Source organism: Palaemon carinicauda, chromosome 14 (genome assembly GCF_036898095.1).
Source record: "Palaemon carinicauda isolate YSFRI2023 chromosome 14, ASM3689809v2, whole genome shotgun sequence".
Lineage (NCBI taxonomy): Eukaryota > Metazoa > Arthropoda > Malacostraca > Decapoda > Palaemonidae > Palaemon > Palaemon carinicauda.
Genome location: NC_090738.1, coordinates 34,574,883 through 34,598,969, shown reverse-complemented (window position 1 = coordinate 34,598,969; position 24,087 = coordinate 34,574,883). Strand labels below are relative to the sequence as shown.

General features: G+C 42.0%; 1 protein-coding gene across 1 annotated transcript in view; it reads right to left on the bottom strand.

Annotated features, from left to right (window-relative positions):
* The window catches only part of LOC137653510 (centrosomal protein of 85 kDa-like), a 133,815-nt gene that overhangs the window by 71,807 nt on the left and 37,921 nt on the right, over positions 1–24,087 (bottom strand). Inside the window, exons 4-6 of the mRNA XM_068386959.1 lie at positions 17,572–17,727; positions 13,888–13,985; positions 1,635–1,725 (exon numbers count right to left, since the gene is read on the bottom strand). Coding sequence (XP_068243060.1) covers positions 1,635–1,725; positions 13,888–13,985; positions 17,572–17,727 — 345 coding nt within the window. The remainder of the gene's footprint in view (positions 1–1,634; positions 1,726–13,887; positions 13,986–17,571; positions 17,728–24,087) is intronic.

The window sequence follows — 24,087 nt, the reverse complement described above, 5'->3', positions numbered from 1 at the left end:
GTGCATAGGAGATCTCTGATCTTGTTGGCGCGTAGGCGCATGTTGGTGCATAAGCGCGTGAGGTTGCTGCCCTGCATAAGGGCGAGCAAGATGGGTGGTGCGCCGAATCGTTGGAGCCTGACGAGCTGCTAGTGAGCGCTGGTCAGGGTGCGTGGGCGCGTGGCGAGACGTACGATGGCGAGCAATAGCGGACTTTGGTGGAGCTTTGTTAGGCCCATGGAGGAACGGCGAGGGAAGGTCGGCAGGTCTGTCGGACGGATGGTCGACGTGTCCTTTAAACGGACGACTATCCACCGAAGAAGATCGCGAACGATCTGCAAAGAGGTCCAGGACCAAAGTCACAAGACTGGTTGCAGGTGCAGTGATGGACGGTCGGTCTGGAGGTTCCTCTGCGGGGGACTGCACAGACGACGTTGAACCAAAGAGGTTCCTCCTCACCGCAGGTGAAGGAAGGCCACCAAGGCGAAGAGGAAAGCGAGCCTTCCGACGGGTGCGCCCTCTGGAGGCCGTTGGATCAGCAAGCTGACCGTCAGCAGTCCTCCGAAGAGGAGTCTCTGTAAGTGAACTTCCCTGAGGGAGAGAAACACTAGCAGGAGAGACTGATGATGAACTTAGTTTCCCCCTCGCAGGATGGTCAGGAACGGGGGAAACTAAGCCGGCAGCTACCTTAGAGTCTGGAGTGGCAGAGGAGATTTGTGAAGCCGCATGAGACACCTCTGACACAACAACGTCGACAAGTGTTGGGATCTACCTCTAACGGTGACGACGACTGCTTGACAGAAGCACCCATGCGGATGAAATCAAGCAAAGCCTCCTTGGAGGGTGAACCTGTGAGCCCCAAGGAGGACCAAATCTGTAAAACAGAAGTTAATGACAAGGCCTCCCCCGGGGGAGAGGTGGTGCTGCTTCACTAGGGGAAGCAACCTCATCTCTCGAGACCCGGGGTTGGACAGAAATAAATTGGTCTAAGCTACTACTCGACGGTCTCTCGAAAGAGACCGACCGAGTAGGAGCTTCGGAGGAGGTTTGGACGACGGAAGAAGAGGCCTTGGGGTTTTCTTCCTTCGAAGCAACCTTCGAAGGAGAAACGTCCCGGTTGGACTTCTTATACCGCTGTCGCGAAAACCTCTCCCACTGGGAGGAAGACCACTCCCTACACTTGTTGACACTATCACACTGTTGGCCTCTGCAAGAAGGACAAAGGGCGTGAGGATCGGTCTTGACCAACGACATTTATGTTCCACAGGGGCGGTCGGGAAGAGCAGGACAGGTGCGCATGTTCGCAGAAGCCAACTTCACATACACAGTCTAAGAGAAAATAAAAATAAAAAAGCATTAATGGCTGCCTATTGTCAGCGAGGATGAGTAGCTGCAACGTCCGTTCACCATCCGAGCTGAAAGCAAAGTGAGCTCAATCACAGGTGTGTGAGGGGGAGCGGTAGCAATCTACCCTCCCTACCCACCACTAAGTAGCGGTGTGGGTAGTTAACCCTCGTTGAAAATTAATGGCTCGTCATTTCAGCTACGCCGAAAGTAATACCCCTATAAAATAGCTAAGGTTTGTATTCCAGTTACAGAACAAATGTTATTTCTAAGTCATTAAGTGTCTTAACAGTAGCAGAATTACACATTACCTTTGAAGAAAGTTTTCTTTCTGTTTGGGTAGCACTTGCTTCTAAATTTGCAAATATAAGTTTCAATTCTTGTAACTCATGTTCTGTGGCTCTGTAATATTGAAGAAACTTCAGTATCTAAAGAAATTATTCACATTGGCAGAGCAAAGAAGCATAACAAAGCACTTGCATGGACAGTATAATTTCAAAAATTATTAGTTCATAAATACTATCTCAAAAATACAAGGAAATACAGATTTATGTCAACTTATCCTGCAGATGAGATAAGAATACAATACAGTATGCACATATAGCAATGCAAAAGTGAACGACTGCAACACATCTGTTAATTATTTACAAAATAATGCTGTGCATAGCACTGATTTACTTTAGCTCCGTTTTATTCACATTACTTTTCCAAATGATGGAGGGGATGAAAATCGGAACAACGTAAAGTTAATAAGGTTGGACAGCTTATTAGGGAGAGAGTAAAGATAATGGATAAAAATCAAATACATAAGGTCCTCAACTTACAAACTTAATAGGTTCCAAGAAACTGTTTGTAAGATGAATTTTGTTGAATTTTAGCCTAGGGTAGGCCTAACCTGACTTGTATGCTTACAATTTCCACCTACATAAGTTAACAAATAGTCCTGTTTTATATAAAATATATACCAGGTTATTGCAAATGTCATGTTACTGACTATATTAAATGATAAGATATTATTCTACTACATTTCTTTCTTATTACAATATACAAACTTTTGATACAATATCTGAGATTTATGATTTAAGTTGAATTTGTGTTTGTATCTCTGAATGTTTATTGGGCAAATGTAAATTGAGGACTTACTGTATTTTCAAAGTAATTTGTATTTTCTCTTAATATACAAACCTGTTCCGGTAACTTGTTTGGCGTGTCCCTAAATACTTATTTTACGGAAATATTCGCTAAAAATTGAGGCCAAGTTCAAAGAAAAAATTTCCATCTGAGTAGGGTTAAGTGCGGGGCCTAGTTGAAAATGTGTACAGAAAACAGATAGCAACAGTGCATATGTAGGCCTTGTCAATTACCCAGTGAGCATTTACCTTGTTTACAAGTGTTTTCCAGTGTCAGGAGCTGTCGTCATCAAAAGTTTTTCGTTATGTATACTAACAGTAATCAGGAAGTGGTCATGCCCTTTTTATTCATTAGTGATTTCTACACAATTTACATATAAAATAAAGCGCCCTAACATAACTTATATTCATTATGAATTTTTACAAAACTACCTTATGTTTCTCACAATTTTCATTTTTTATTGCAGAGATATTCTGCCAACATCATGAAAAAGTTCAATCATCCCTTGGCATAATGCAATAAACCAGAAGTTTACATCTGTTATACTTTGACTTTTCCAAAGGGCAGAACAGAGGTTCTCTGTCAAGTGTGTAAATTAATCCCCCACCCCCACAACCAAAAGTCGTGGAACAATAATAACGAAAAATAAGATTGAAAAAGAAAAGTATGTTTCAGACAAGGCTTTTGATGGATGGACTTCCAGAAACCTTCATTAGCTCATAAACATGAGGCAGTCTCCACTCTAGCCATAAAATTTAAAATTTCCATGACAAGACTTTCCACGTTGTTCCTCCGCCTACTATCTGTCATTCTCATTATCATGTCCCTTTCTTTTTCTTACATGCTTTTAGAATATCCTCTACTCAAGTTTACTCTTGTATCTACGTAGTTCTTTTTCTGACTGCTAGCGTTACTCCCATCATTGGTTGTAACTAGCTTATGTTCTAATGCTTTAGAGTAAGGCTCAAAGTTTTTGATGCAAAAGTTAAAACTGGTCGGACCATCTTATTAAATACTTTCCTTTTTATAGAGTGGCATTTTACTTTTCATAATCTCATTTTGTTTACCAAAAGCTTTCCATCCCATGCTTATCCTTCTCTTAACTCCAATCTCATGTTCATCCATAACCTTATTTGTTGTCTGAATTTTCATTAAACATTATTTTAGTTTTTCTCATATTAATCTTAAGTCCTACATTTTTGTCTCTATTCAAATCTTCTATCGTCTTTTGCAATTTCTCCAATGATTCACTAAATAGAACTATGTTTTCTGCAATGCCCTACCAAACTTCTTTCTCAATCAGAATTTTCTCACTAAATGTAGTTTTAAGATTGCTGTTCTACCCTTATAGATTTCATCGTGCTTTAACATAAGATTAATCTATTCCTTGCTTTTGAAGGGTTTTCATTGCACTGCTGAAGTTGAGACAAAATCAAAAGCTTTCTCATAGTCTCTAAAAACCACAAAGTGGTTTGTCATACTCTGTTGATTTTTTTTTTCAATATCTGGTTAATTACATGAATATGGTCAGTCAAATACCTACTTCTAAAACCTGCCTAGTCTTCTGGTCAATTAAAATCTAGCCGACTTTCTATTCAGCCTAATAAAATCTTTGTAATTACTTTATACTTATATATCAATGAGTAAAGTTATTGGGTGGTAATTTTTCAGGTCTTTTATGTCTCTCTTTTTGTGAATTAATACAATGATAAAGTTTTTCCAAGCTGCATGTATAGAGCAGTCTTGCCGACATTTGGTGTAGAGTTCAGTGAGTTTTACTGCTAAGAAATCTCCTCCATTATTAAATAAATTGTTAGGCCATCTTCTCATTTTGCTTTGCCTTTTTCATGCCTTTTAATGCTTTCTTTCCTTCTCCTACTGTTACTTTTGATACCGGCTGAGGCGTTTCATTATTTCTATTGGTAGTTATTTCTTATATGTATTACTATTGTATAGCATTGTATAGAAATCCTTTGCAATTCTTATCACTCCATTTCTTTCGTTGGTAACAGTTCCATTTCATCCTTTGAAGGAAATACCTGTTGGTACCCTGTTCCAAGTTTTCCTTTTATTAACTTGATTCTTCCTTTCTTTAGAGTTTTCTTAATTTTGGTCTGATTATATTTAAAAATGGCTTGAGTTTTTAGTTTGTTTATGGTTTTGGATAGTTCTAATTCTATTTCCAATCTTTTCTTTATTATTTTATTGACCTTTTCTGATATTTTTCCTTGATCTTGTTAAAGAATTTTTCTACCTATCTCATGCTGATTCCAGTACAGTTATACCTACACATACAAGTGTTCTAAGATACAATTCAGCCTCCGAGCAAAATTTTGCACCAAGACAAATACGAGCACAATCTTTAGATACAAGCACGCTTACAGGTGCTAACACCAAGTGGCCGAGCGCTTGGAAGTGCTGCCCACATCCCCAGTTCATTTCACGTGATCTTTAACTTCAGACTTCCTGTATTGTCTTTCCATTATTTACATGATTTTAACTATATTTGCGAAGTCTTCATAATAAGTGATGTGTCCTAAGAAAGCGAGTGGTAATGTTAGCAGTGTAAGAAAAAAACGGATGATGACGACAGAGGTGAAGCATGAAATTATATAGAAACATGAGCGTAGTGTCCATTGCTGAGTACATTGACGTTATGTACAATCCTCAAACAGTAAGAACATAAAAATAAAAAAGTGAAAAAAGTAGTTAAGAATAAAATTCTTAAAAATTAAGCTTAGTTCAGTTAAGTAAATTCTAAATGTTACGCTGTGTGTGAGGAACAGTAAATACGGTACCATCCAATTCTATCTCCTTCCCTTCCTCTCTCCCTCCTCCTCCCCACAAACCCCGTGAGCTGCTATTGTCTGTCTCAAAGGTAAGAACTCCATAACAAAACCACATTTTATTGCATATCACAGTAATCATTTATATCATTTTGTGAGTGTATGAAAAAGTGTTTATACTGTACAGTACAGTACAGCCTTTAAAAACATGTTTTCTCCATTGTTATCATCATTGATTTGAGTGTTTTTACAGGGCAGGAACAGTTATCTTGTACAGGAAAAATTGAATTGATACGAGAAAATTAGCATATGGGCTCGGTCCAGGAACAAATTATGCTGTACTCTTACGTCGAGGTATTACTATACTAATTTTGTTAAATTTCTATTAATTTCTTTACTTTCTTCCCTTTCCATCGTGTAACTGGGAGTACCTATTTTGTATTGCTAAACTAAACTCATCAGATTTTTCTCATATTACCGGAGTGTTTATTTTCTTTCTTAAAATGATATTTTGATTATAAAATAAATTTTTGAATATACTTACCCGGTGAATATATAATAGCTGACGTCTCCGACGGCTCGACAGATTCCAAAAACTCGCGAGCGATCGCCATGAAGGTTGCGGGTGTGCCCACCAGCGCCGACTATCGGCCAGATACCGCATATACATGTAAACAGCCTCAGTTCTTCTCATTCCGCTGGGTCTCTATCGGGGAGGAAGGGAGGGCCTATAATTTATATATTCACCGGGTAAGTATATTCAAAAATTTATTTTATAATCAAAATATCATTTTTAAATATTAAACTTAGCCGGTGAATATATAATAGCTGATTCACACCCATGGTGGTGGGTAGAGACCAGTATTAATACAATATAGGCATATATGCTTAGAGTTTTTGACAGTTATATCATAACAAAACCCAAATAAATATAGGTAACTGGTAAGGAAGCTGACTCTGACGATTACTCTGCCTTGTTAGTCCGCTTTCCTCACGAAGCCCAGCCATCCTCTCAGGATGCTGAAAGACTCCCAGGAGCTGTTGTATCCAGGGCGGCAACCCATACAACAGGACCTCATCAAAACCCTTAATCTGGGCGCGCTCAAGAAATGACATTTGACCACCCGCCAAATCAAAAAGGATGCGAAAGGCTTCTTAGCCTTCCGTACAACCCAAAACAAGATTAAAAACATTTCAAGAGAAGATTAAAAGGATATTGGAATTAAGGGAATGTAGTGGTAGAACCCTCACCCACTACTGCACTCGCTGCAACGAATGGACCCAGTGTGTAGCAGTCCTCATAAAGAGTCTGGACGTCTTTTAAGTAAAATGAAGCGAACACCGACTTGCTCCTCCAAAAGGTCGCGTCCATAATACTTCGTAGAGATCTGTTTTGCTTAAAGGCCACGGAAGTTGCTATAGCTCTTACTTCGTGCGTCTTGACCTTAAGCAAGCAACGATCTTTTTCACTCAAGTGAGAATGAGCCTCTCGGATTAAAAATCTAATAAAATACGATAAAGCATTTTTAGACATAGGCAATGAAGGCTTCTTAACTGAGCACCACAAGGCCTCAGATCCACCTCGTAAGGATTTTGTACGAGCTAAATAAAACTCAAGAGCTCTGACTGGACACAGTACTCTTTCAAGCTCGTTGCCTACGATCTCTGACAGGCAAGGTATATCAAACGACTTAGGCCAAGGACGAGAAGGCAGTTCATTTTTGGCCAAGAAACCAAGCTGAAGCGAACATGTGGCTTTATCTGTAGAAAAGCCGATGTTCCTACTGAAGGCATGGATCTCACTGACCCTTTTAGCCGAAGCCAAGCACACTAAGAAAAGCGTCTTGAGGGTGAGATCCTTCAGGGAGGCTGAATGTAATGGCTCAAACCTGTCGGACATTAGGAACCTTAGGACCACGTCTAAGTTCCATCCAGGAGTTGCCATACGACGCTCCTTAGAGGTCTCGAAGGACTTAAGGAGATCTTGGAGATCTTTATTATTGGACAGATCTAAGCCTCTATGTCTGAACACAGAAGCCAACATGCTCCTGTAGCCCTTAATAGTGGGCGCTGAGAGGGAGCGAACATTTCTCAGATGTAGGAGAAAGTCTGCAATTTGGGCTACAGAGGTACTGGAAGAGGAACTGGATGATGACTTGCACCAGTCTCTAAAGACTTCCCACTTCGACTGGTATACCTTGATGGTAGAAGCTCTCCTAGCTCTCGCAATCGCTCTGGCTGCCTTCTTCGAAAAACCTCGAGCTCTTGAGAGTCTTTCGATAGTCTGAAGGCAGTCAGACGAAGCGCGGGGAGGCTTTGATGAAGATCCCTTACGTGGGGCTGCCGTAAGAGATCCATCCTTAAAGGTAGACTCCTTGGAACGTCTACCAGCCATTGAAGTACCTCTGTGAACCACTCTCTCGCGGGCCAGAGTGGAGCAACCAATGTCAACCTGGTCCCTTCGTGAGAGGTGAACTTCTGCAGCACCTTGTCAAGGATCTTGAAAGGTGGAAAGGCATAAACGTCCAGGTGAGACCAGTCCAGCAGGAAAGCGTCTATGTGGGCTGCCTCTGGATCTGGAACTGGAAAGCAGTAAGTCGAGAGCCTCTTTGTCAGAGAGAGTCGCAAAAAGATCTATGGTGGGTTGACCCCATGTCATCCATAGCTTCTCGCACACAGTCTTATGCAACGTCCACTCCATGGAGATGACTTGTCCTCTTCTGCTGAGGCCGTCCGCCAAGACATTCATTTTCCTTGCACAAATCTCGCCAAAGGAGAGATGTTACATGCCTTAAATGGAGTTCCTTCTGATCCGTGGATCAAAGACCCGAGTATTCCAGACTGTCCAGTGGAACTCCCTAACCCAAATCCGATGCATCTGAAAACAACACATGGTTTGGGTTCTTGATCGCAAGAGAAAGACCTTCTCGAAGTCTGATGTTGCTGTCCCACCAAGTCAGACATGTCTAGACTGAGTTGGAGATTGGGAAAGAGATACTCTCTAAGCCCTTCTCCTTGTTCCAATGGTTTAGGTGAAATTGGAAAGGGCATAGGTTGAGTCTCCCCAGAGAAGGTGAAATTGGAAAGGGCATAGGTTGAGTCTCCCCAGAGAGATAAACTACTCCAGCGATGAAAGAGTTCCCACGAGGCTAGTTCAAACTCTTACAGAGCAACTGTTTTTCTCTTGCAAGTGAAGGACTTTTAACAGAGCTTGTTCCATTCTTGCGGGAGACGAAAAGGGCCGAAAAATCAGACACTGTATCTCCATTCCCAAATAAAGAATAGTCTGGGATGGGGTACTGTAAGTTACGACTTCTCTACGTTCACTATGAGACCTAGCTCCTTGGTTAGGTCTAATGTCCATTAGAGGCTCTCCAGACAGCGATATAATGACGACGCCCTGATTAGCCAGTCGTCAAAATAAAGGGAGGCTCTGAATCCTCAAAAAATGTAGAAAGCTTGCTACATTTTGCAAGGGCCTTGTAAAAACAAGAGGAGCAGGAATGAGGTCGGAGTATAGTGCTCGACATTGGTACATTACTTTCCCGTCCACAAACCTCAGTAGTTGAAAGTTTGGATGAATCGGGATGTGGAAGTATGCATCCTGAAGGTCGAGAGAGACCATCCAGTCGCCTTCCCTTAATGCTGCCAAGACAGATTTGGTAGTCTTCATCGTGAAGTTTGTCTTGACAATGAACACATTGAGCGCACTTACATCTTAAGTACTCCTGCAGTGAACGTGGCTGCCAGATCATTGGAGCCATCCCTGATAGTCTTGTTCCTGCAGAGAACGTGGCTGTCAGATCATTGGAGCCATCCCTGATAGCCTTGTTCATGCATGACATAATTGTACAGCAAAACTTCAAACGCTCGAAAAACTCCTAACAGGAGATGGTCTAGCTCTGAAGCCGACCATAAAATCTTGGAGCGTCTCATGGCCAGGCACCGGGGAGAGTCTATGAGGCTTGAGAAGTCTCCCTGGGCAGAGGCAGGAACTCCCAAGCCGAGAACTTCTCCCGTGTCATACCAGACGCTCGCTCTATAAGCCAGTTTAAAAGGAGGGAAAGCAAAGGCTGTCTCCCCCAAACTCCTCCTGGTGATCAACCAGTCGCCTAGCAAATGTAAAGCTCTCTTAGAAGAGCGAGAGAGCACTAGCTTAGAAAACAACGGCTTCGAAGTAGCTAGGCCTAGTGTAAACTCTGACGAAGGCAAACGAGGAGCAGCAGTTACAAAATGGTCCGGACAAAGATCCTTAAAAATCAGCATGATTTTTTTAAAGTCCATAGAGGGCTGAGCAGCTTTAGGCTCCTCTCCGTCTGACAAAGTCCCCAAGGGAATATCAGTAGGAGGGGGATCAGCAACTTCCTCATCTAAAGGAACCTCGTCCGACAATTGCCGAGTCTCATGAAAAGGAGAGACCTGCCGCGGTGGCAATGCTTGACAGGCAAAGTCCACACGCAAAGGAGCAGCAGTAGCAGTCAAGGAAGCGACGTCATGTCGCTGCTGAAAGGACTGACCAGCAACAACAACAGGAGTTGATGGACGCTCGACGTCAAGTCGAGACTGCCTTGACTGCCTAGACTGAGCAGTCAAAACAACCCTTGACTGCGGTGCTTGACGCTTAACGTCAAAACAAGGCAACTGAGCTGGTTGGCGAACGTCCTGAACGTCAACACGAGACTGCGGCAGCGGCTGAACGTCAACACGAGGCTGCGGCAGCGGCTGAACGTCAACACGAGGCTGCGGCAGCGGCTGAAAGTCAACACGGGACTGCAGCGAGTGAGGATCCAAGTCACGTGACTGACGTGACAAACTACCGACATCACGTTTCATAACGTCAAAAGGACGAGTAAATGCTCGTTTGGGCGGTTGACGGCCAGAGTCTCGTTTAGCGCAACGGCGACTCGAAAGCGAAGGTTCATCGTGAACCTGCTCAACGTCATACTTCTCCATAAGGGAGGCAAGCTTAGTCTGCATGCCCTGCAGGACAACCCATTTAGGATCAACGGGAGTCGGAACGGGCCGAGACGACGGTAACGTCTGAGTTGGCAAAACATTGCCTTTACCGCGACCCTCGGACCCCGTGTTACGCTTGCGTTTAATAGGCGAACCGTCTTCCGACGACTACAAAGGGTCAGAGCTGTCCCCATGGCTACAGCCAGGACGCTGGACCTGTCCTGAAGGGACTGACTTTCGCTTAAAGGGTCTAGAAACCTTGCGCCAAGGTTTCTTTTGCGAAAAGTCTTCGGATGACGAGGAGAAACTTCGTCTCTCCTGTCTTATGGCAAGGACGTGCTTGCCGAGCAACGTCTGATACCTTTGAGGGAACGTCTGTTCGTTGATTTACACTCCTCACTCCCTTAGGTCCTACGACATTCCTTCTCCCTGGTGCATGGGAGCCTGAAAGAGGTCTCGGACTAGGCAAGTGACAAGCACGAACAAACGAACCCTCCGCAACACAGCACATGTTTTCTAGCACTCACTTCACTGATATCGTATTTTTCAATAATTTCACATTAGGCATGAATAAAACTGATATCTACCTGAAGCACGCAATTCTCCCTTACATCAAAAGGTTATAATTGCGAAATGAGTCGTATAATGTAAGCACATTAGTACAAAATGAAACACACATGCAAAAATAAAAAAAACATATACATATATATCGAATAAAACGGAAATATATAAAGTTAAAAAGGATCAGTGACTGGGGAGGAGACTAAACTCTCGTTCACTAAAGACTACGTTTTCAATCTCTCACCGTACAGTGCCTTGGGACGAGAATAAAAACTAAAAACGTTTCTCCTTTCTCCCCGTACAGAGACTTGGGACGAGAGTAAAAAACTGAATCGAGAACAACGTTACTCGCTCCCAAACTCCTTACTTGGGACGAGAATAAAGATCGGATCGTTCTCTCTTTCTCTCTCTCTCTCCGTCTCTCTCTTGTCACACACAAGAGAATTGCCCACTCACCCTTCGTCAATAAACAGGTTATTTGACCAAAGGAAAAAACTGAAAGGACTAAGAAATTGAAAATTAACAAGTTCCTTTAAATTAGTATTTAAAACACTTCAGTTTGAAAGAAGAATGAACAAAACGTCAAAATTGATTTACTCTTTCTGCAAAGTGAAACCGTGATTCTCTCTTTTTCTATCGTAACGATAGAGCGCAAACTGCGTAGCATAAATAAACCAAACGTTAGTTCATCTTTGAAAAAAACAGCACGAAGACTATTCAAAGAATATCTTTCTTAAAATATTTTCTAAAAAATATTCATTTCAAAACTCTTACAGAGCAAATGATTTAAACTTAACGAAAATAAAAGTTGAATGGGCTCAACGTTGTTTAACTTCGGTTTCCAAGTTAGGACCGCCTACATCTCGGACTAGGGGAGGAATAGGTAAGGCCGCATATAAACAAAACATAAAATTTATCTTGATGTTTAGTATAAATGGAAAGCTAATCGAAGAGGCCTAATAAAGGCGGGTGAGATATAAAATATATAGAGGAAAATCTATAATTATCAACAATAATTTATAACATGATAAAATAATTACTAAAAGCCTAAAACACACTTCCGTACACTGAGGGAAGGGTCGGCCATCTTTACTCTATGGAAAAAAACCAGAGATAAAAAAGCAAGGGCAAAACACTTTTACTCTCCTTTCAAAAGCATTTCTTTTGAGGATAGTATTGAATAATCCAACACGGCGAAAGCAATAAAACCAAAACCAAGTACTTCACCAATTCGGTAGAAAACTCGAGGTCATAAAGCGAGTGGAATCGACTTGTCGATGAAACCGACAGAGAAGAACTGAGGCTGTTTACATGTATATGCGGTATCTGGCCGATAGTCGGCGCTGGTGGGCACACCCGCAACCTTCATGGCGATCGCTCGCGAGTTTTTGGAATCTGTCGAGCCGTCGGAGACGTCAGCTATTATATATTCACCGGCTAAGTTTAATATTTAAAAATTGGTTTTTCTCCAACTTTCCTTAGATCTAGGCAAATTTTACTTCTCACCATTCTATAGTCACTTGACTTGAACTTTTTTAACACTGTTATGTCTTATAATAAATTAACTTTTTCACTGAATAAAATCTATTTGGCCTTTCATTTCTCTATTTGGACTTCTCCATGTCCATTTTCTGTTCCTTTTTATAAACCAAAAAGTTCATAACTTTAAGATTGTTTCTTTCAGCAAACTCTACAAGCACTCCTCTATCATTAGTTTGCCTACAGCCGATTCTCCTTCTTTTGACCTTTACCCAAAAGAAATGTAAATTGAGCTTTATGTTTTCTAAAGATCTTTCAAGATCTTCAATTAAATTCTATTTCTTCCTCTATATGAATCTGACTTTCTGGACTTCTTGAATATCTTTGTTATTGTTCTCCCAGGATTTGCCATCTCAGGGTTGCACAGGCTGATGATGAGACACTTGCAGGATTACGACAGGAACTCTAAAAACAGCAACCAGGGGTTATGTCCTTAGCATCCTACCTGGGCTCGAAAAGACACTGAAAAAAAGGGAAATCCCATCACACTCGGTAGCAGCTTCCTCCGACGGAAACACATTGAAACCCAGGGTAAGATTCCTTCTTTAGGATTTGTCGTAGTTGTAGTCATAAGGCCATACTAGCAAGGGACAGACAGTAAACAGTAATGCTATCCAACAGGAATAGGAAAGCTATCAGCAGGTTGCACAGAAAACTTTCCCTCAGATACATTTATCAGCAAAACCTTTCTCTTCCTTAAAATACCTCATACATAACAATCCACCAAAACCATTATCTAAAAAAAAATGCAAAAATATTTAAACAGCCAGATAAGGATGCCAGGAGTACACCTATACTCTTTGGTAGCATAAAACAAAGATGGAGCTCAATGGTCTGTAATGTAGGCAGAGCTTCCCAGCCACCTGACAGTAACTACCGGGACCTTGTTAAAGATTTTAAAAGCGTCACTGAAAACATGTACCTATTAAAGAATAAAGGATTGTTTTCATGTAGGAACGGACAAAAAAAGCAATGAAACTGGGGTTAACAGGATGTAGAAAAAAATCTTTAGTACATCATACCAAGTGCAATGAAAGGAACACTATAAACTCTACTACCAAAGAACCCTTAATATAGTGCACTGGAAGCAGAACTGTTAACACTACAAATGATGTAAGGGAATTAGTTTGGATATGTTTCAGCCTTGGCCAGTGAAGAATAAACAGTCAGGTCATTATACATACTTGTAGTTAATACAAAAAGCACAATCTGAAATGCTTCAGACATTCCCTGGACATGCCCGACAGAGCAGATTACCCAAAGGCATTCCCTCACTATGTCTGAAAGAGCTAATCATCCAATGGGAATTTGAGATGCAATAAGTTAAAAGAGTAGAGCTATCCAGTGAAATTTGATTCTCATAACTATGGTGCAGAGAGTTCAGGATAGCATCCTTCAACAATAGGTTGGGTCTCAATAACAAGTTGCAGGTTATTTTGTTGTTAAAAGAGTACAACAATAGTCAGTATATTTTCAGAAAACAATACTGTATATACAGTACTTAAAATAACTAACAAATTTTCTGGAGTGCTAAAATCAAACATCAATCATTAACTTGCAAAGTAATAGTTGTCAAATGCAAATTACATACCCTAGGGTTTGCTCCAAAGACTGTTTCTCACTCAGCAGCTGTTGGTATTCAGAATTAGAAAGAATGCCACCGTTCAATTTATTCTGAATTTCTTGTACCTAAAAGAAAAAAAAAATGAAGCTAAAAATGTGCCTTTATTTTTGCTCTCAGTACACAAATAATTTCAGAAATTACATTATGGCTTAAGAAAAAAAAAAAAAGTTAAAATTTTCAAAATGTTTTCTTGAAACTGCAATTTATTATAAACAGGACATAGAAACTGCAATTTAAATAACCAGGATGTCTTACTAATAGATGCAGCATAAGTATCATTGTCATGCTTGGTTTACAAAAATGGAACCATACACTTGTGGGAGGGACTTAACTGGCAGCATATCTTATCAGTTATTAACCAAAAGGGGTTTGTAAATATAAGTTGAGGAAATTTTATAAAATAAAACTAGAGAAAATTCAATTGAAAATTGCACATGGATCCAACAGATTGTATTTACTGACCAAGCAGTCAGTTGTTTCTTAAAGTGAATCACTGTAAAATTATGTAATGATAGCAATAACCTCATACGAGGGTCAGTTCACGAAGGGTACAAGGAAGAGGAGGATAGATGAGGTAGGCAGTTCTGCTCTCCTGGTGCCAGTAGTGGCAAATGCCTGTCATGCCATTGGTCAACATGGCAGTAATACAGGGCAGAACTTTGATAATAGGTGTCCCTCGGGATGGTTACTAGCTCCCCTTCCAGTTTTCATCACATATCAAACCTACCTTTCAGGATAGCAGAAAGCTCTTGTCCGATTGGCAGAAGTGGTAACTGTGCTGGAGCAAGAAGTGCTCAAAGTTGTAGACAACTAGTTCTCTCTCCATTGAACTGGTTTGATTTCAAAGAAGAGTAATATAAACCAGTAAGATCTGAACTTTCTTCCATCAGTGAGGAAGACTGCTTTCTGTGAAACACCCAGTCAAGGTTCTGTTTCACACTGTCCACTGCTCCTCTGGTGTTTACCCTTGCCCCAGCTTGGATCCATTCACACAGAATACGTCTCCTGAGGTATCCTGAAGTTGATCTAGTCCTCTTTCGGAATGAGATGTTTCAGGATCTAGACCACCACCATACTTTTGGTCGTATCGTGATAAATTGGGAAAAGTTGGATCTCAACCTAAGTAGAGGATAAAGTGCCTGGCCATGTTGATCAACATTGTAACAAGGAGAGAGTATCTTTCAATCACTCATCTCAGTAGTTTTAGGGAGGTAGTGCAACCTTTTCTGACCAGACAGGAACTATTGGCTAGGCTATGGCAATGTCTTCTCAGCCATTTTTCATTTTTGAAGAAGTTTGTGCCTCAATGGTTAGCAGCCATGGATTTCCCCTACAATCCTGTTAGGAGGTGCTGGAAGAACTTGTCTGGTTGCTGGATGACAAGAACCTCACCTTACCTTTATCTTAGTCTAGGACTTGCGAGGTGGTTGGGGTAAGCCGTGTTACTTAAACCCCTTGGGGTTCTAGTTGAGAAAAATATGAATTACTTTTAAAAATTTATTTGTTCTAATAAGCAATACAAACCATCGTTCTTTAATAGGAGACTCATCCTTAAGAAGGAGGAAAACCCTAAAACTAATTGGGCCAGTTTCCTAACCTGGAAAAAGTTAATGCACTTTGATCTTGGAGAAGAGCAAAAGTGATGACTCCTGTCAACCTCTAACAACCTGAGCAGAAGATGCTGCAGGTGCTGGGGTAGGTCCCTATCAGAAGACTGGTGGGAGGTCATGGAAGAACACGTAAGAATATCGTGTATGATGTATGTTCATTATGAGAAAAGGGTTGCATACATTTCATCCCTCCTCTCTCTCATCTGGAAGGATGGGGAACATGTTCATTATAAAACTTAGCTTTAAAGAAAAGTTAATAGGTCTTCCAGACATTCTACCTCTTCTTCTAGACTCATGTCATAACCCGTATCTTAAACGAGAGGCTACTTTTGACGTAAGGCCGCTGGCTTGCAATATGACTTGAGTAGTTATTGCAGGATCAAGGATAAGGATATCCAGGAATTGTCAGTAAACTTGGTGGGTAGTAAGCAGCGAAGATTGTCTGTTGTACCAGAGTCTTACCTTAAGGACTTGCATCTCTAACAGGTTCTTCCTGAAGGTCAAGATAGATCTGATATTCCCGACTTCATGCCCTTGAACCGGCATGGAATCTCATTGGATCAGCATGACTGAAGGTGCATTAGTCAGAAGAAGCATATGTTCTTAAGATATAATCATCTATACCCTTTTGGCGTGGGAATGAGTCTTTGGTGCTCCTAAGGGGACCTGAAATCTCTTAAGAAGTATTGTCATGCCCTCACAGGACTGAGGACAGAAACATCCTGCACTCCGCATGTAAGGAAGAGATGGAGAAGGACATGAGACTGGCGTTATGCTGGACTTTAGTTGCAGGCTTTTAGATAAAAATTCCAGACCAAGAGAGATGAAGGCCTTCTAATATTGAAGATTACCTGTGACTTCCGAAGTGTCAGGCAGTACGCTCATCAAAAGGCCAAGGGCGAAGCTTGCGTAGTTTAGGGGTCAAATCCTACTTGATACCTGGTCAGAGGTACTGGAGGATCCGCTTAAGAAACTGAAAGACCAAAGTAACATCCTCAAAATGCTCCAGTTCCTGGAGGGGGAGGACAGTTTGAAGCTACTCCCAACCCCAGGCTTATCCTCTAAAGGGGAAAATGACCAATCTCTTCTGTCTGCAACATAGCTAAAGGCAAAGTGACATCCTTTTACCACAGAGATTGAGCAGAGCTAACGAGGCAAAAGAAGATTAAGAGAACAGCAATTCATTAAAATGAGGCTTTGCCCAGTGAAGTAACCCCCCTACAATGCCACCAGCATTATAAGGGTAGTTCTACTGGTACTTACCAGGGCATCAGCAAATCCAGATGCCACCCAGTGTGAGTCACTTAGGAGCTATCAAAGTATCCTGAAACTGCAATCATTCACTAACTGTTCAGTAAGGGGAAAAAAGGCTACGGTATCTAGAGGTAACTGGTGCATTGGAAGGTGACGTAGAGTAATCCCGCCACATCGTGGTTCACCTATTGTTTCCTTAGTAGATTGTGGATTTATAAATTTTCTCTTCATGATTGTTATTTGCTGCTGCTTCTTTGCTCCACTAGAGATTTCATTAATAATTCTGTGAGCAATTCTTACACCATAACCACTCCCTATATTCATAGCTTTGTCAGCCTCATCTGCTTTCCAGTCTAAATATTATCTCCAGTCATTCCTGGCTTTTCTTTTGACTTCAATATCAAAACTGGAATACTTACCATGCTCTACCTTGTAATTTTTATTACCTTCTCAAAAACTTTCAACTATCAATTTCTCTTTGCCCCCTTTCTATAGTATCCCAGGTATCATTTAATATTCCATGGTTTTCTCCTTATAACTGCATGTCCCAAAACTTCACTACCACCTGACTGATGTATGTTCTTAATATCGCATCATTCTTCATTAATTGTCTGCTCTTCATCTCTTAAAACCTCTAAGACTGCTAATCAATTCTTACATTCAATACAGTATTTGAAACTCATTCCCTGATTTAAAATTCACCCCTTACACACATAAATGTATGTTAATTAACTAAATTTATTACATAGTATGAATCCAAAGGAACTTGTACCAAACTCCCACTTACCTGGTGACGTAGAGTTTGCAACTCTATTTCCTGACTGTTTGGTGAATAACTCTGAAACCTTTCATAATCAAGATTTTTTGGGACTGGTTGGACAATATTTCCAGCAACAGGTGTGATGGGCAACTTTGAGTTGACAGGTGAATTAACCGTAGTTCCCTATAAAATGAGAATCAACAAGTAAAAAACAGAAATAAAAATTATAAAATTCTTATTTATCAAATAGCATAGCCTTACAATTACTACTGGTAATATCTTTACCCAGATAATCTACTGTACAATGCTGAACTTATAGAAACAAAGTTTATTGTATGAAAGAAACTGCGCTATTGTATAATCAATGTAAAAAGCTAGTCAATTTAACCATGTAAAATTGCTAAAGTACAGAAGGCTCAAAATAAAATACAAAGCAAAGACATAACACTCTGTAGTAAGAGAGAAACTAATGTTCTAATCACCTCTACTCAGCTAAGAAAACTCATTCAATACTTTGCACAAAGTCAGCTTTTAACATTCAGAGGTTGGGTAAGAGATACCTATGAAAATCAAAATTTCACGACTATGTGCTCCCTCTTCCAGGTAAGAAGAATATTCACTGCCCTTACCCAGTCACTGCTGTAAGCCTACAGTCACATTACTGCCCCATAGCAGACCATAAAAAGCAAGGAGTTGGTAAGGGAAGACTAGCAAAACCAGAAATATTCACTGTATTAATATGTATACTGTGCAATTCAATAAATTCTTTAATTACATCATATGAATATTACAGTAACAGGATGGCATACTCATTTCTCTAACCAAGTCACTATTGTGTATGCAGACAACTTAACACTCCATTGCAGTCCTCAAAATAGCAGTGCATTTGCCAAAGACATTCTGAGGTATGCAATGGGGCAGCAAGACAATTGTGGTCTGTAAAAGACCTTCCTGATATAAAAAAAAATATTAAAGTAAAATGAATTATTCCTATCTATAAAAATGATAAATTTAGAAGTAATTTGTATTATTCCTAACTAATACAAACCTGTAGCTATTCATAGGGATTTTATTTTTGGCAAAGCTGAAACTACCCATAAGATATTTGAGTGAGGTGGAATAACCCTACCACTAGCTAGCGGGAGCAGGGGGTACCCAGCCACCACTCTCGCACATACACACACCTGTGTATTCAGATCACTTTTGATTGCAGGCAGGGCTTATGAGGGACAGGTGATGGTGGGACAATTTGTATAAATAGGTAGCTACAGGTTTATATTAGTTAGGAATATTTATAGGGATGACTCACCCGTTACAAGGGTGGAAGTCCTGACCAACTGACAAGGAGAGCAAAGGACGGTTAGCGGCCTGAGCAATTCTGGGGAATGTGTGATACTAGCAGTGTGACTAGTCTATGGAACAGATTTTAATAAATGTAGGAATCTAAGAGGTAACGTTACCCAATCCCACCTTGCCAGGGGGTATGGAGATGCAACAAGTATAGCAATTTATACTAGGTCACACAAGGGAAATGGTTATACCTTCAGACAGTGGAAGTCAGCTTTGCAGAATACCGTGGAAGCTGTTGCCTCGTAGAAGGAGGGAAGATGAAAGAAAGAAAGAGCCAGTCATTCTTTATCAATCATGCCATGCTTATCCTTGGTTAACTCTGCCCTCACCATTTGCTACTTGTCCATCGAGGAGCTCGAGATGTTATAAACCATTTATTGTGTAGCCACCACAGGGTTAATGGAGATTGTCTACATACCCCTGTGGGTCATGTCTTGCAGGAAGGGGGATAGTGAAGTTCAGAAACACTTTCACTTTACGACTAGCATCACCTGCGTCACATAGTAGCTGCTTGTAAACGTTATGGGCGAATTCCTACTTAAAACGTTATGAGCTCTGGGTCACCTCTATAAGGAGAAGGAGAGGGATTCAATGACTGGTATATGACCCCGTATCCCAGTAACAAACTGGATTCTTATGCGCCTTCTTTGACCTTCCTAGGGTTGGCGAAACGTGCTGAACTTTTGGAGCAAGCTATTGTATCTTCCTTGAGGTATAGCCTCAATTTAATCACTGGCATAATAGCAATTGATCATGATATGGAGTATTTCTAGTACGAAAGGGGGGCTTGAACCAGAGGTTCAAGCTGTCTGGAAAAAAGTTAGATGTTACTTAGTTCCTTGCTGTGAGTGAGACACGTTGAGGACGACCCATAGATCACGCCTACTCTCTTGGTTGATGGAAACACTAGGAAAGACCTGTCCTCAGGATCAGGAGATGATGTGCTGTCTAGGGGTACTAGGTCTTCGAGGGGGGAGGGGGGCACCCCAGGACCAAAGAAAGCAACCAGTGTACCATAGAGTGGCTTTATTACCTGACTATGGGTAGGTAGGCTCAAACTCCGTGAAGAAAAATGAATGAAGATGAGAGAGAAGGTAAATCTTGGTCCGGAGGATATGCTCGAGGAACGAGCAAAAGTTTCCCTTGGCCTAAGGCTAGAGGTGGGATTCCTCTCGTTGGCAATTCTGAGGGTCTATTACTCGAATAGCGTCCTTGAGAAGAGAGAAAAACTTTACATGATACCGAGTATTTAGTCATAAAGGAAGAGCTCAGTGGGTTCTTCGATGATGTAGACGTGACGTTTCTATTAGACAAGACGAGTCTTGCCAGCGAGGAGAGTTTGAAGGGCTAGCCAAGACTCTTGACGAGTCAAGACTCGTCATGAAATTACGGGTAACTTTCATAACTTTAATACCCTTTATAATTATAGTAGGTAAGAGAAAACACGCACTGACCACATATATACACATAAAACATGTCTTTGAAGCAGTCCATGTCAAAATCTGAGACCGTGAAGCAACCTGGTCCTCGAGGCACCTGGCCCGTAAGCCATTCTGTAATAGGAGTGAAATGTAGGCGAAGAACGTATGTTCATGAGAGATGAACTTCCGCGAATGTACTGGATTTGATGAAGAAATCTGGCTACCTGAATACAGGTTCTTCGAATTTCGCATAAGAAAATGAAAACTTTTGGGACCGAAGAAACCCTGTTTGTGAGAAATAAACAAAAATCCCAAAGGGCGAGGGGCACTAAGCGCCAAGGGTAGCCCTCATGCATCATCCCAATCATTGATGGAGGTGCCGAGTTAAGTTCCCAAAAAGAAATGTGCGTTAAACGCCTTTAACTCTATGGGGGGGGGGTACCAAAGTAGCGTAAACCCAAGAGAGAGGTGAGAAGACGATCTATGTCATCTAGAGTATTCTTCAAAGAGAGAGACTCGAGAAGTCCATACTCCAATGAAGGGTGTCTGACAGAACAGATCGTTCCAGAGCTTTACCTTGGAAGGCAAAGTATCCAGGGCTAAACCATAGATGCTGGAAGTGGTTGCTGAATCTAACAGCAACCTAATGATGATCCTGAGCAGGCTTAGTGGTAATCACGAGCTGCCGAACAGCGAACGCCAAGCAAGCAAACAGTAAGCAAGCGAACGGTGAGCTAGCGAACAGCCAGCAAGCGAGCGTCAAATTGACAAACAGTGAGCTGTCGCACGGCGAGACACCGAACGACTAGTTGTCAAACGACATTTGGCGAACGGTGCGATTGATAAGAAATTGGAGATCATCTAGCCGTTGAAAACGGCAATTAGTAAGGTGGAAAATAGGAAATCTGGAGAATTAGAGGTCTGCTGAATCAGTGCTATTGGCGACCCTAGAACAGGGGATAGATCTTGCAATCGGTGAGCTGGCGATCGAAAGGCCCCTACTGTCAGGAGACAACCTCTGTGTCATATCACTCTTCTTCCTCCTAAACCCCTTCCTGGACAAGCCTCCTAACAACACCCCCTGGCTTGAGTGTGGAAGGAGGTACGGAAGCAGTGAAGGCTCGTCCTCTTCCAGAGGAGCTTGGTAAAGGTCTTTGTCAAAAATTTGAGAAGGTCAAGACATTTTCCAACCAGGTCAGTTGTGGTCCAGCATCAAACTACTGTAGTTGGCCAACAGACCTCTCTGACCCAGCCAATCAGGACGATATCCCATTCAAATGATGGCCAAAGTCGAGTTAACAGAATCTGGCCTATCCACAGGGAAAGGCAGAGTCTTCTAGATCAGCTAAACTGAAGTGAGTATTTCAGAACAGAACACTCAACACAGTGGTAGGTTGGTAGAAAACCACAAGCACAACAGTCATATTTGCAACCATGTGGGTACATATAAAATCCTCACAAATAGTTAGAACCTGCCACAGCCATGGGCACTCAAATTTACTAACAAGCTCAACTCTGAGGTTTGTTTCTTCTAGGCAAATTATGGTACCACAAGTAAAAAAACAGATTCAGGAACACAAAATCTGGTGGAAAACGATGGATTAGGATGTGAGCGGTCCTATTTCACGTGTGTACACATGAAGAGTCTGGTCAATCTTACGAGCATAGAGACCAACCATTTGTTCCTGCTCACTGGCACACGTTTAAAGGTTTAAATGCCGCTCATGAATGGCAGAAGCAAGGGACAGTGACACTGCTCTATCAAGCAGGACAATGCCCTAGACACTGACCATATATACATATGATCAGCACCAAAGCCTCCTCTCCACCTAAGCTAGGACCAAGAAGAGCTAGGCAATGGCTACTGATGACTCAGCAGATATACCTATAGGCTCCCCCAAAACCCCCCTTCCTTAGCTCACAACAATAGTGAGGTTGCAGGGACATAAAGAATTAACAAGTTTGAGCGGGGCTTGAACCCCAGTCTGGCGAACACCAGGCAAGGATGTTACCAAAAGCTAAGAGGAGTCCAGTTATTATGTTCCCAGTAAAAGACACACCTACCTCCCATGAATTACTGCACCTATCTTATTAAAGTTTCAATGCCTGTTCCAGCTCCTATTCGAAAGATGAAGGTTTGTAAAAGTGTAGGAACGAATTATAAAAGAAATAAAATGACAAATTCTAAGATAATTTGTATTTTTCCTAACCATACAAACCTTAGCTATTCACATTGGGTTTACCTTTTAGCGCAGCTGAAATGGCGAGCCATTAGAATTTAACGAGGTGTATTACCCCCGTGCTAGTTAGCGGGGGGGTAGGGGAGTGGTAGCTAGCTACCCCTCCCCCCCTCACACAAAGGTGAATGCTCACTTTCACTTAGAGGTAGGACTTGTCTTGGGGGACAGGGCTGGTGGGCAAATATGTGTAAATAGCTGAGGTTTGTATGGTTAGAAAAAATACAAATTATCTTCGAATTTGTCATTTGTTCCGTAACCGAAATACAAACCACGCTATTTACATTGGGTGACTTACCCCTTAGGTAGGGTGGAAAGTCCCCAGCCATACTGGCTTTGGCTTTACCCGGGGACTCAGAATCCGAGTGAGTCGCACTCGAGAAAAGGAGTCCCTGCACCTCACAGGTTCCTTGCTCCGCAAGGAACCGTGTGGCCTACATAAGCTTGTGTGTGAAGGAAGAAGTGTGACCCGTCCTAGGCAGTTGACCTGGAGTTCCAGAAGGAACTCTGGGTTAGGACGTTCCCAATACCACCTCGTCAGGGTATGGGGGACGCGACAGTATTGACTCAATACTCGGAACACAAGGAAGCATGGTTTACCTGCAGAGGTTCGAGGTCAGCTATGCAGAGACCAGGATGCTGCTTCCCAGTAGAGGGGATGATGAAGAAAGAAATAAAGGCCAGACATACTTCTTTCGTTCATGCAGACTAAAACCTGATAACAATGCCCTCAACCTTCTGCTACCTGTCCAAAAAGGAGCCTGAGGTTAGACCAGCTGTTGTGTAGCCACCACAGAGCGATAGAAAACGTATCGAAACTCCTGTGGGTCACGCCCTGCAGGAAGCGGGCTGCGAAGGTCATTAGACGCTTCCAGACTCCAGCTTGTAGCACCTGCGTCACAAAGTAGTATTACTCGAAGGCGAGGGACGTTGCGATGTATCCAACATCGTGCTGTAGGGCGACGTGACGAGGGAGGGTCTGGAGACAGGTCGAGATGAATGTCCTTGAGTCCGAGCTGAAGAAGTATACTGGTGACTCTCCCCCGTGTCCTCCTTGTGCTCCCAAATCGGCTGCAACTGAGGACAAACTGCAGCTGTTCCCAAAGCTAACCTCTCGATTCCTTTACTGGCAAGAAATAGAAGGTCTTGGGACATCAGATACAGAATGGAGACTCAAAATCTTGAAGGAATTGGACCGAAGGGCCGGGACCCCAAGATTCTGAGTCTAGCCAACAACTCAGGAGCGAACCTGAATGTTGCCTTCCCCTCTTCCTTAGAAAGGGCGGAGTCGTACGAGACCAAGAAGATTGCTTACACACTGGCCGCGGCCAGAGTGAGCAGGAGACCCAAGACGGAATACAATCCGAGGCCTGTCGTAAAGGGTCTTGAGAAGATCTCTTAAGGGACTAAAAAGTCCGAGCCATGCTCCAAGTTGGAGGTCTCCCTCCGACTAGGGCAGGGACGATCGTAGCTTCGCATGAGCGAGGAAAGATCCAGCGGGCAGGAAAAAGTTATTCATTTAAGCCTGAAGGTCA